The sequence below is a fragment of the Scyliorhinus canicula genome, chromosome 3 (genome assembly GCF_902713615.1).
Source record: "Scyliorhinus canicula chromosome 3, sScyCan1.1, whole genome shotgun sequence".
In the NCBI taxonomy this organism is placed as follows: domain Eukaryota; kingdom Metazoa; phylum Chordata; class Chondrichthyes; order Carcharhiniformes; family Scyliorhinidae; genus Scyliorhinus; species Scyliorhinus canicula.
The window spans coordinates 164,993,943-165,007,434 of NC_052148.1; the positions used below are offsets into that span (position 1 = coordinate 164,993,943).

Sequence of the window (13,492 nt, forward strand, 5' to 3'; positions counted from 1 at the left end):
TATCTATTTTCACCTTGTCCAGAATTGCCAACACTTCTTCCCTACGCACCTCAATGCCATCTATTCTAATAGCCTGGGTCTCAGCATTCTCCTCCACAATATTATCTTTTTCTTGAGTGAATACTGACGAAAAGTATTCATTTAGTATCTCGCTTATCTCCTCAGCCTCCACACACAACTTCCCACCACTGTCCTTGACTGGCCCTACTCTTACCCTAGTCATTCTTTTATTCCTGACATACCTATAGAAAGCTTTTGGGTTTTCCTTGATCCTACCTGCCAAAGACTTCTCATGTCCCCTCCTTGCTCGTCTCAGCTCTCTCTTTAGATCCTTCCTCGCTTCCTTGTAACTATCAAGCGCCCCAACTGAAACTTCATGCCTCATCTTCACATAGGCCTCCTTCTTCCTCTTAACAAGAGATTCCACTTCTTTGGTAAACCACGGTTCCCTCGCTCGACCCCTTCCTCCCTGCCTGACTGGTACGTACTTATCAAGAACATGCAATAGCTGTTCCTTGAACAAGCTCCACATATCCAGTGTGCCCAACCCTTGCAGCCTACGTCTCCAACCAACACATCCTAAGTCATGTCTAATGGCATCATAATTGCCCTTCCCCCAGCTATAACTCTTGCCCTGCGGGGTATACTTATCCCTTTCCATCACTAACGTAAAGGTCACCGAATTGTGGTCACTGTTTCCAAAGTGCTCACCTACCTCCAGATCTAACACCTGGCCTGGTTCATTACCCAAAACCAAATCCAATGTGGCCTCGCCTCTTGTTGGCCTGTCAACATATTGTGTCAGGAAACCCTCCTGCACACATTGTACAAAGAATGATCCATCTAATGTACTCGAACTATATATTTTCCAGTCAATATTTGGAAAGTTAAAGTCTCCCATAACAACTACCCTGTTACTTTCGCTCTTTTCCAGAATCATCTTCGCCATCCTTTCCTCTACATCCCTAGAACTATTAGGTGGCCTATAGAAAACTCCCAACAGGGTGACCTCTCCTTTCCTGTTTCTAACCTCAGCCCATACTACCTCAGAAGAAGAGTCCCCATCTAGCATCCTTTCCGCCACCGTAATACTGTCCTTGACTAGCAGCGCCACACCTCCCCCTCTTTTGCCCCCTTCTCTGAGCTTACTAAAACACCTAAACCCGAGAACCTGCAACAACCATTCCTGTCCCTGCTCTATCCATGTCTCTGAAATGGCCACAACATCGAAGTCCCAGGTACCAACCCATGCTGCCAGTTCCCCTACCTTATTTCGTATACTCCTGGCATTGAAGTAGACACACTTCAAACCACCTACCTGAACACTGGCACCCTCCTGCGAAGTCAAATCTGTGCTCCTGACCTCTATACTCTCAATCTCCCGTACCCCAAAACTACAATCCAGGTTCCCATGCCCCTGCTGAATTAGTTTAAACCCCCCCAAAGAGCACTAACAAATCTCCCCCCAGGATATTGGTGCCCCTCAGGTTCAGATGTAGACCATCCTGTCTATAGAGGTCCCACCTTCCCCAGAAAGAGCCCCAGTTATCCAGAAATCTGAATCCCTCCCGCCTGCACCATCCCTGTAGCCACGTGTTTAATTGCTCTCTCTCCCTATTCCTCATCTCACTATCACGTGGCACGGGCAACAACCCAGAGATAACAACTCTGTTTGTTCTCGCTCTGAGCTTCCATCCTAGCTCCCTAGCTCTTGGTCAATGATTTCTGGGTATTGCCAAAGACTGCTCCACCTGCACCTGCGCACGGGCAAATGGCTCTGTCGGGAGACAGGGCAACATGTCGGGTACGAAGCAGGGTGGGGAAGCAATGGGTGAGAAGTGGAAAGACTTTGAGTGAAGTCCCCACTTCCCTTTTCGCTTTCATCACTGTCATGGGCCAGGACACTTCGCTCTGATGAAGAACATTTTGCTACAGGTCAGTGCAACGCTCTAAGGCCAAGGCTAGGGTATTCATCATCTTATTTAAGGTGGTCATGATCAAAGGTTAGATGGGCTAGTGGGTGCTTATGGATGAAGGCTCTTGCAGGGGTACCTTCCTCCGGGCCCTGGCCATGGAGGCACTTCCCTCCCAACTGAATAAATACTCAACAAGCCCAGTGGTGATAGCAACACTCTGGTCATGGAGCCAACTGCGACTGCTCTTCAAGCTAACCAAAATGTCTGTTAAGGACCCCATCTGCAATAGCCACAGATTCTCGCCCGCGACAATGGACACCACCTTCAAAAGTTGGAGACAGGACAGAGGGACGCTGACAGTTAGGGACATGTACACAGACAACAGACTGACAACACATGAGAAACTAACAGAGAAATTCCAGCTGACAGGAAGGAAGGAACTAAGATACATGGAGGTCAAAAACTTCTTACGTAGGGAAACAAGGACATACCCACGACCACGCCAACAGTCGTTGTTAGAGGACCTACTGCACGTGGACATCTTGGGGAAGGGTAACTGTGGCGACATGTATGGGTGCCTACTGGGCAGGGCTAACACACAACTGGATGAGACAAAAAAAAATGGGAGGAGGACTTGGGGTTTGAAATAGGGTAGGGACTCTGGAGTGAAGCACTGCATAGGGTCAACTCTACCTCCACCTGCACAAGGCTAAGCCTAATGCTTAGTGGTACACAGAGCTCACTTAACTAGAACCAGAATGAGCAGGTTCTTCCCGGAGGTTGAGGACAAATGCGAATGATGCCAAGGAGGCCTGGCCAATCACGCCCACATGTTCTGGTCTTGCCCCAGACATGTTGGGTTCTGGACAGGGTTCTTTGAGGTAATGTCCAAGATGGGGGAGATGAGGGTGGAGCCACGCCCAAAAGTGGCAGGCTTCAGTGTACCAGAACAGCCAGATCGCTTCTTGGGTAGGAGGGCCTCGCCCTTGCCTTTGCCTCCCTAATCGCCCGCCAGAGAATCCTGCTCGGCTGGCGATCAGCAGCACTATCCAAAGCTGCAGACTGGCTGTCCGACCTGTCGGAATTTCTCCAGATGGCGAAAATCAAATTTGCCACCCAAGTGCCGGAAGAAGGCTTCCACAAGACATGAGATCCATTCACTCAGTTGTTCCATGACCTGTTTGCAGCCAACAGCCAGAAAACCAGAGGGAGTTGAAAGCCACAACACAATAATTTATGACAATTAAAGGGGTAGTGGGAGGGGGAGGAGGGAACAATTAAACATAGAACCCAACCAAGATCAGGCAAACAACCAACAAAGTCGCCACTCCAATTACACAATAACAGAAAACAGGAACTGAAGGGATAAAAGAGCACGCCAGATTACCAGAAAGGTTAGGGAGGTCGAGGAGAAAGTGGGGGGAGAAGAGTGGAGGACCAAGTCGGGAACAAACACCCACTGGAGAATGCTAAACAAGAAGCCACAACCGATGTAAATAGCAAAATACAATTGATGTCTATACAATTTTTCCTTTTCTTTTTGCTCTTTACTGTTTTATTGTTTTACTTTGTAGTAGTATTAGTTTATTATTTCACTCTGTACATTATCTTTCAATGTATGTTCACAATTGCCTTTGTCTTGTACAGCTTAAAAATCCTCGATAAAAACACTTTTTTTTAAAGAAAGGTTACATGGAGTCATTTGATTACCACATTTGATTTTCCAAGGAGTTAGTCACTCTGTCCATGCAAGAAAACATCTGTCAATGCCCTTCGACATCATTGACTCATGGGCCAGGTAGGCTTCTTCATTCAGTCTGTAGGCATGGTCTCATTACATCACCCTTTATGGTGCTGCGGCTCAATGATTCTCCTGTTTGTGCCCCCGCCGCACCGCGGGATACATCATCTGTGCCCGGCTGAGCAGACATGCACATTCTGATGTGAACTTTCCACTACTGTACCTGCTACCACCATCTGCCTTTGCTCACTTGTGAAATGTGAGTCAACGGGTTTGAAACCCAACTGTCTGTGTTATTCATCCCACTGTGTTATTGATTCCACTGGAATGCAAGTATGTTGCACTGGTGCATGGTCTGCGTGAGTCCTCTGAATTAGCTCATCACCTGTGATCTTGGCTGACTGCTGCTGAGTGAAACAGTTATTACTGGGAAATCGTTAAAGGATCAGGACTGGTTCGCTCCCTCTCCTTTGTGTTTTGCACTTGCTTCTCCGGCGTCAGGAAGATAAGAACAGAATTATGAGTGACTGTAATGAGTTGTGTTCACTAGACGGATGCAATGCATTTGGTGAGGGTGACTACCAGGTCGAGGCATCAAATTGCATGAGAATCAGAGTGAATGTCAGTGGTGGATAGATAGATGAGGATGTGAGGAAGTGCAGTGTATGAGAATGAGGAGAGCATTTTATGGTACGTATCTTGGCCCGATCACACATGTGCTGTGTGCCATTTCAATGGGTTTTGCAGGGAAGCGTATCTCTGCCTGAAATAAAAATAGAAGATGCTGGAAAGACTCGGCAGATCTGGCAGTATCTGTGAAGGTAGAAACAGAGTTAATGTTTCAAGTCCGTATGACTTCTTCAGAGCATCTCTCCCTGGCTCCTCTCACATGCCACAAGTACGTCCATGGTGACATTATTGAAGTGGTTTGTAGTCTCCAGGGGTCCTGAATTCATTGTCACACTCTTGTTTCTCCTGGTTGCAAAGCAAAACCCCTCCAAAATCCAACTTTGTATGGCCGTTTAAATACTAGAGTTGAAAAGTTTGCCGCCATGCAGATCCTCATTACACCAGCTGCACAAAAGTCACCATATGCAGGAGAAAATGGTAACAAGATGGCTGCTTTAAAATGTTTTTGTTGGGTAGCTGAACGTACTTCTGGGTTTCCTGTAGATTACCAGAGCTCATGCTCTCTTCCCTCAACTTCCAATGTGCTTCCGAGTTACTATCAGAGCCAAAGATTGTAAAGTCTGGTTCATTTCTTCCCTGCACCCTCTCCCCTACCTCCCCGCCTCCACATGCAACCCCACTCCCACGCACCTACCACCCTCCCCATCCAGTAACAATATTCTTCATATCCCAAAACAATTTTTCATTTTCTAGGTAACACTGACGCATTATACTTGTTTTTTGCAATAATCATCTTTTATTTGATAACACAAACATTTTTTAAATATAAATTTAGAGTACCCAATTCATCTTTCCAATTAAGGGGCAATTTAGCATGTTCAATCCACCTACCTTGCACATCTTTGGGTTGTGGGGGCGAAACCCACGCAAACACGGGGAGAATGTGCAAACTTCACACGGACCTCAACGCCGTGAGAGTGCAGTGCTGTCACCGTGCTGCCGTTGAAAACACAATTATGATATAATACATGCATGGAAATGAAGATTGAAGTTACACAGACTTGAGGGACATAACTCGGCCAACCACCAATTCCTCCCTACACATATTGTTTGACAAATTTTGTAACAGAAACGTGAGTCAAAAATACTTCAAATTCTTTTTACAGATAAGCGGAGTTTACCGATGATGTCAGCCCAACCTTTTTTGAAGGGTGGACTATCTCCAAGTCAGAGACCCCAAGCCGACCTCAGACAGCAGTCAATGCTGAATATGCAGTCCAGCACACAGTACAGGAGCAGCAATGTAAGCAACTACTGTAATTATAGCTTCACTGTAGTGTTATATCTTCTGCAATTATACCAAATGGTGTAAAATTCAAAAATAAAAAGAGAAAATGCTGGAAATACCCAGCAGATCTGACAGCATCCATAGGAAGAGGAAGAGAGTTAATGTTTCATGTCAATTGTCATTGTTAACTCTCTTTCTCTCTCCACAGATGCAGTCAGTCCTGCTGAGTATTTCTAGCATTTCGTCTTTATATTTCAGGCACCATTTGCAAGAATTCACTCTTGAATATGTAATTTATAATGGACACTCCAAAAGTCATCCATAAATACTGAACCAGTAATGCTTAAAATTCAAAGATACTTCTTATGAAAAATATAAAGAAAGCAACCTATTCGTCTTTTTAATTTAGTGACTTACTCTGCTGCCATTTGAACTAGTGTCTTCAGTGGAATTTTACTCTTCATCAGGGAAAGATTGGTTTAACAAAGGAGGCACCACAGATCATCCTTAATAGGGCAGCAGATTAGGAGGTTGTCTCCTGGAAGGTTATACCAAGAGGAGGGGGGCACCTTGAAGTCATGTGTGAGCTCAGGATCCCCATATGGTCCTGACATCAGGGTTTCAATGTCTATCATGAATACAGCCCAACATTTAATTTTGATCAACTTTTATGGATGAGATCCCTTGGGGTTGATGAGGTGGGAGAATGAGGGGGGTGCTGCAGGGGACATCTGGAGGCTTGAGATGGGAGCTGAATAGGAGACTGGGGTTGATGGGGGTACTGGGGTAATGAAGGGGGCTGAGAAGCGGCCAGTATTTATTGTTCATCTCATATGCCCTTGAGAAGGTGGTAGTTAGCCGTTTTTTTTTTTTTTTGAAACCTTGCAGCTCCTGTGGTGAGGTTCACTAAGTGCTGTTAGGAATGGATTTCAGGATTTTGACCCAGTGACAGTGAGGGAACGGTGATGTCAGGAATTTTGGCTTGGATGGGAACTTCCAAGTGTTGGTGTTCCCATGTATCTGCTGCCCTTGCCCTTCTAGGTGGTAGAGATCGCGGGAGAGATTCTCCGTGCCGCCGCACCTGGTTTCTGGTGCGGCGAGCCCCCGCTGGCATCAGGATTCTCCGTCCCGGCAGCCAGCCAATGGAGTTTCCCATCGTGGGCACCCCCACACCATCGGGAAATCCGCGGGCGTGAGTGCGCTGCCGGCGAAGCGGAGGATCCCACCAACAGAGATTCCAGCCCGGCAAGTTTGGAAGTTACTGCCGAAGGAGCCTTCTTGAGTTGCTGCAGTACATCTTGTAGATGGTACACACTGCTGCCAGTGTGTGGTGGAGGCAATACATGGTCAAGGTGATAGACGGGGTGTCAATCAAATAAATTGTTGTGGAGCAGAATGATGGCTGACTGCCATCAAAAAGCAAAGAAAAAGGAGAAAAACAAGAGAGTACAACCAAAACCAGCAAAGAGAAAGAAAATAAAACAAGGTTACAGTCTGAAATTGTTGAATTCAGTTTTGAGTCCAGACAGCTGTAAAGTGTCTAATAAAAAGAGGAAGTACAAAACAGAAAATGTTGGAAATATTCAGCAGGCCAACAGTTCAATGACAGAGTTCAATACAATGGGGATGAACTCTGAATTCATTTGATTAAATTATATATTTTGAAACCATTATTTGTTAACTTGCGACAGCCAGAATTACTTTGCTTTCCCTGATGTTTTGATTTGCTCTCATTATTCTAGCTTTTGTGTTTTTTAGATGCAAAGAGGGAAGAAAATTTGTGACAGTCATGCAGTTCAAGGTAACACCACAGAAGCCGTTTTACAAGATAGTAAAGCATTTTGCCTCTCACCTTCAGTAAACAGGAAATAAAACACAGTTATCTGTACTTGCCCTTGGCCCTGGATCATCAGCTTTCATTTTTTAGCTCATTTCTCACTCCCATTTTGGTCCCTACCATATAGAACCATAGAACTGCTACAGTACAGAAGGAGGCCATTCAGCCCATCAAATCTGCACCGGCCCTCTGAAAGAGTATCCTACCTAGGCCCACTCCCCCACCCTATCTCCGTAACCATACCTAACCTGTACCTTGGACACAATGGGGCAATTTTATCCTGGATAATCCACTTAACCTGCACATCTTTGGACTGTGGGAGGAAACCGGAGCATCCGGAGGAAACTCACGCAGACATGGAGAGAAACTGAATACTGTCTGTATTCAACGATCTAATAGTTTGCTCCAGAATAGCTTTCTATTGTCTACCAAGCCAAATGGTTTCAGGCATTGTAACAATTTGATGTGACCCTCTATAGACCATCTATGAAAAATATGCAGAACATGGGTAACCCTGACCAGACCTTCCCCCTCCTCTGTAAGATGTGGTGAAATACATTTGTTACAAAGTAAAATTTCTATATTTTTACGATAAACATTATACTTTGTACGGTCTACTATGCATGATGGCACTTTATAAAATGGAGTAACTACAATAATTAGTTTGCTATATTACCATAATTGGCAATGAAATAACCTATTTGCAAAGGTAATTAATTGAGCATTAGCTCTCTATTTAGAGTCTGCCATCTTAATGGTTGTGATACAATTGTATGCAATTTGGTTTATTTTGTCCAGTTTTGACCACAAACAGAAAAGATTACTAATGTGCAACCCTCCCAAAAGAATAGGCTCAAGACCAGCATGCTGAAAGATATCTTAATATTCCACAGCTGTACAATGTGTAATGAAGGGAAATACAGAAGAATGTGACAGAACCATTCCATTTATCCAGATGTTTTTGTTTGTCCTCAGGCCCAGCTGTTGACAGAACTGTCAAACCATTCACAACTGTAAAAGTCCCTGTCCAAGCTTCAGGTATTTGAGTAATTTGTTACCATTAGAATATAAAATTTCAAAGAAAAGATATGGGGCGAAATTCTCCAACCCCACGCAGGGTCGGAGAATCGCCCGGGGGCGCCGATATTCCCGCTCCCGCCATGTTCAAAATTCTCCCACCCGCCATAAAACGGCGTTCTTCAAATCCCGCCACCCGCCTCGGAGAACGACTGGCGCTGGCGGGATCCCATTGTTTTTTAAGGCTTAATTATTCTCCGGCCCGGACGGGCCGAAGACCCGCCGACGTGGCCACGGGTCACGTCGGCGAAAATCAAAGTTGGTTTATAACGGCGTCAACCATTGATGATGGTTGACGCCGTTCAGTTACCTGCATCGAGTGCCCCGCGGGGGGGGGGGGGGGGGTTGTGAAGAGAGAGTGAAATCACTTACATCGCGTGCCGGGGGGTGGGGGGTAGGGGGGTTAGGAGGGGTAGGGGTGGTAGGGGTAGGGGGGGGTAGGGGTAGGGGGGTAGGGGTGGGGGGGGGTTGTTGGGGGTGGGGGGGGTTGGGAAGAGAGAGAGATAAATCACTTACATCGAGTGCCTGGGGGGGGGGGGGGGTGTTGGGAAGAGAGAGAGATAAATCACTTACCTCGAGTGCCAGTGGGTTGGCGGGGAGGGTTTGTGAAGAGAGAGAGTGAAATCACTTACATCGCGTGCCGGGGGGTCGGGGTAGGGGTGGGTGGTAGGGGCAGGGGTGGGGGGGTAGGGGTGGGGAGTAGGGGTAGGGGGTAGGGGTGGTGGGGTAAGGGTGGGGGTTAGGGGTGGGGGGGTAACTCAAGGTTCTGCAAGATGGCATAATTAAGTTCAATCATTTGGAGTAATAAATAATGAGGATCACCAAGAGTGCAGCAAATGTTTTTCTCTCTCTCTCTCAGATAGGCACGCATCACAATATACTCGCCATTAAAAAAAAAACAAAGCATTCACATCTATTCCAGCTGTGTTGGTTGTGGACTCTGCCACCCCTACCCCCTACCCCCCACCCCCCCACCCCCCACCCCACCAACCCCTACCCCCCCCACCACCCCTACCCCCTACCACCCCTACCCCCCACCACCCCTACCCCCCATACCACCCCTACCCCCCACCACCCCCACCACCCCCCCACCCCCCTACCACCCCCCCCACCCCTACCACCCCCCACCCCCCTACCACCCCCCTACCACCCCCCACCCCCCTATCACCCACCCCCCCACCAACCCCCCTACCACCCCTCACCTCCCTATCACCCCCCCCCCTACCATCCCCCCCCCCAACGCCGGGCGGCGTTGATGATGTCCCCGACGTCAACCGACACGCCACTTCCGCAGCGGGTGAAACTGACGCGTACAGCGTCACTCCGCTGCTGGCCCTTTCGGGACGGGAGATTTAGGACTTATAAGCGGGCCCCGACGCCGGAGTCACCAGCGCCGTTTTTGCCCGCCGGTCAAGGGCGTCACGATGGACTTTGGTGAATTTTGCCCATGGATTGTAGTTTCTACTGTGGTATTTAACATCAACTTTCATCATGAAAGAAATACCACGGGGGAAAAACTTCTAGTAGTGCCTCGCTGACTTAATCCAATCCCCTGGGAGCAAACAACACCATGGGCCACTAACTGCATAACCCACATGTTACCATTGAAGAATACCACAAAGGTAGTGGATTTCCACCCAATGTATAAACCAGCCCCCATTCTAGACATGGAGATAAATAGATGAATGCGCTCCCCTTGCATGTACCACCTCCTGCCATGCCAAGCCTTGACACAGGACTGAGTTTGCGGGGACAAGCCTGGGGCATTCCTGGACTATCCTGCAAATTCTTTACAGATAGATGCTGCAATCCTGAAAATTGCTCCTTATAATTGAAACATCAGCGTGAAGTGAAGGCACTTCAAGCTGACAATATACTTGTGGTGTAAATGATGAGCCATGTCTGTATAGGAGGGGGTTGACAGGTCAGTAGAGCTCTCCCCATGGCTGAAAAGTGGTATACTGCAAATACTGAATATATGAGTCTAGGACACAGAAAAGCCAGAAACTTGCCACATGTCAGTGAGATGTAAAATGACAATGCTCAGAACTGAAAAATAACTGCCAGACAAACATTTTTACAGAAGAATGGAGAGGACAGGAGAAAATATATATATTTTTTTAAAAGCTCATTGGAGACCTGGGGCGAAATTCTCAAACCCCCCGCAGGTCAGCGAGGCCCCTGCGGCGATTCTCCGGCCCGCGACGGGCCGAAGTCCCGCCGCTGAGAGGCCTCTCCCACCGCCGTGGTTTGAACCATCTCTGGTGGCGGCGGGATCGGCGGCGCGAGCGGGCCCCCGGGGTCCTGGGGGGGGCACGGGGCGATCGGCCCCCGGGGGGTGCCCCCACGGTGGCCAGGCCCGCGATCGGGGCCCACCGATCGGCCGGCGGGCCAGTGCCGTGGGGCACTCTTTTTCTTCTGCCATGGCCTCCACCATGGCAGAGGCGGAAGAGAATCCCCCAGTGCCACTGACATCACTACCGCCGCATGCAGAAACCGGCGAAGGCCTTTCGGCCAGCCCCGGCGCCGGGTGCCGGGCGTCAAAGGCCGCTAGCGCCGGTTCTGGCGCCAGTCGGCGTGGCGTCAACCACTCCAGCGCGGGTCTAGCCCCCAACGATGTGGCGAATTCTGCACCTTTGGGGAGGCCCGATGCCGGAGTGGTTGGCGCCACTCCGCTGCACCGGGACCCCCCGCCCCGCCGGGTAGGGGAGAATCCCGCCCCAGGGGTGTAATGACTGGAAATGCTGTAAAATCTCAGCCCAGCATCTGGGGAGAGCAAAACAGAGTTTAACAACCTTTCTTCTTGCAGAGGTGGAGGAATGATGGGCACAATCCCAGCAGTGGGCGGAGTGGGGGGGGGGGGGGGGGGGTTGCTGCTGCTGGCGTGTCTGGGTACATGGGAGGCCTAGCTGTTCTTAATAACATGGACTAATTTAAGTAAAGTTTTTGGGGTAGTGGTGTAGGGGTGTGTTAACATCAAGGTCAGCATTCCAGATCGATGACCTTTCACCAGTCCCCTCATGGAGTCGTTAATCTTGTGCAGTTGTCAAATTGGCAGTTCTCTTTGAAGGTCATTACCAAATATTTTCAAAGAAAAATATCCATGCTTAATGTCTAAATTAACAAAGAGTAGTAACGATAACCTCTGCCAAAGAGTTATTTATTCATAGATATTCAAATAATTAATTTTTCAGCTGTTATGCTAATAAGTGTAAGTCAACAATCTGATTGTACCTGATACTAATTCTTGCTTCTAATTTATCAGAACTAAATCCAATCCTTGATTACAAGGTAAGAACATTATTATATAAATCCAAGGAAATATATGCTTTATTTGTCATTTATACTGCCTTGTATTTTTTACTTGTATACAGTATTTGGAGTATTTTTTCAATTCTGTCCATGTTGGAAAATTGCTGTCTATAATTTGCCATCTTTTATGGATGAATTTCCCAGTTTCAGCGACTCATGGTGAGGATCCTTGTCTCTAGCTCAAACTCAGTCCTTTTAACTTTCCTTTTGGCTGTCTTCAATAGTTAGTTGGCTTGTTGATCTATCGAGCTTCTAAAAAGATGTAGCAAAGGGTTGAAACATAAAACAAGCCAGTTGGATCATCATTTCTTTATGATCCAGATCCCGAGATCAAATGTCACTGCCTGTCATTTTAGCAGCGCTTGTACAACCTAAATGTTAACTGTCTGCTATTTTACTGTGATCTGTCATTCTCATTGGTTTCTTAATTTTCAGATTGAACTGATCATGATTTACTGTGATGCTAATAGGGGTAAGAATCTGTCACTGGGTTTTTTTTTTAAATTGTAGGGATTCAACAGAGGAGCTTAGAGAAGGTTCTTCCACTTATAGGGATGCCCAAAATGAGAGGACATAAATATAAGGGCCGGAATTCTCCGGCCTTTAGGATTCTCTCTTCCTGCCGGCAGTGCACTCCCGCCCATGAGTTTCCCAGCGGCGTGGGGTGACTTCAATGAGAAATCCCATTGACAGGCGATGGGGTTGGAGAATCCTGCCGCCAGCAAACGCCACACCAACATTGTCGGCAAATGACACCCTCCGACTGCACACAATGTGGTCCTTAATGGGCCTTACTCTTTCCCGAGTTATCCTTTTACTCTTAGTATATTTGGAAAACAACGTAGGATTTTCCTTTATTTTGTTTTAGCGCAGCGTGGTAGCATATTCGTTAGCACTGTGGATTCACAGCGCCAGGCTCCCAGGTTCGATTCCCTGCTGGGGCACTGTCTATGCACAGTCTGAACATTCTCCCCGTGTCTGCGTGGGTTTCCTCCCGGTGCTCCGGTTTCCTCCCACAGTCCAAAGATGTGCAGGTTAGGTAAATTAGCCATGATAAATTGCCCTTAGTGTCCAAACAAAATGTTAGGAGGGATTATTGGGTGAGGGGGATAGGGTGGAAGTGAGGGCTTAAGTGGGTCGGTGCAGACTCGATGGGCCGAATGGCCTCCTTCTGCACTGTATGTTCTATCTGCCAATATTCTTTCATAGCCCCTTCTTGCTCTCTTACTTCCCTTTTTACATTTCCTCTTGCACATTGTTACGTCACTCTGGGATAGTTTACGGTCAGTTCCAGCCCCACAAACCTCAGATTCCCAACATAAGTGAATTAACCACTAATTTGTGTATTTTACTGAGATCTTTAACCCTTGATGGCTCTAATATGTTACAATGGGCTCCGACACCGAAATCGGGGCCAGCGGTGGTTTGACGCCGGTCAGCCATGCTCTGCCCCCTCGGAAAAGGCGCCAACGCGTTGCGCGGCGCACGCCCTTGCAACGGCATTGGTGCATCATCGGCCAGCCCTGCCGCAATGCTCCGCACATGATGGGCTGCATCCCCGACGGCGCGGGACACATGTGGTCTCAGTCATGCGGGAACCTGGTGTGCCGGCGGCAGACTGTGTCCAGCACCGCCACACTCGGCTGGGATCCATGCTGCTGGTCGGTGCCGGGGGGGGGGGCTTTCGTGAG

The 13,492-nt window shown here is 47.9% G+C and overlaps 1 protein-coding gene across 4 annotated transcripts in view; it reads left to right on the forward strand.

Moving 5' to 3' along the window:
* LOC119963074 (cytokine-dependent hematopoietic cell linker) overlaps nt 1-13,492 on the forward strand; it is a 177,595-nt gene that overhangs the window by 96,422 nt on the left and 67,681 nt on the right. For 3 of the 4 annotated variants that reach the window (XM_038791642.1, XM_038791643.1, XM_038791644.1), the window contains 4 exons: nt 5,454-5,590; nt 7,334-7,376; nt 8,388-8,450; nt 11,755-11,780. In XM_038791642.1, the coding sequence (XP_038647570.1) occupies nt 5,454-5,590; nt 7,334-7,376; nt 8,388-8,450; nt 11,755-11,780 (269 nt within the window). Of the gene's footprint in view, nt 1-2,833; nt 3,715-5,453; nt 5,591-7,333; nt 7,377-8,387; nt 8,451-11,754; nt 11,781-13,492 lie in introns of those variants that run through there. The other variant, XM_038791645.1, reaches the window with a different exon arrangement.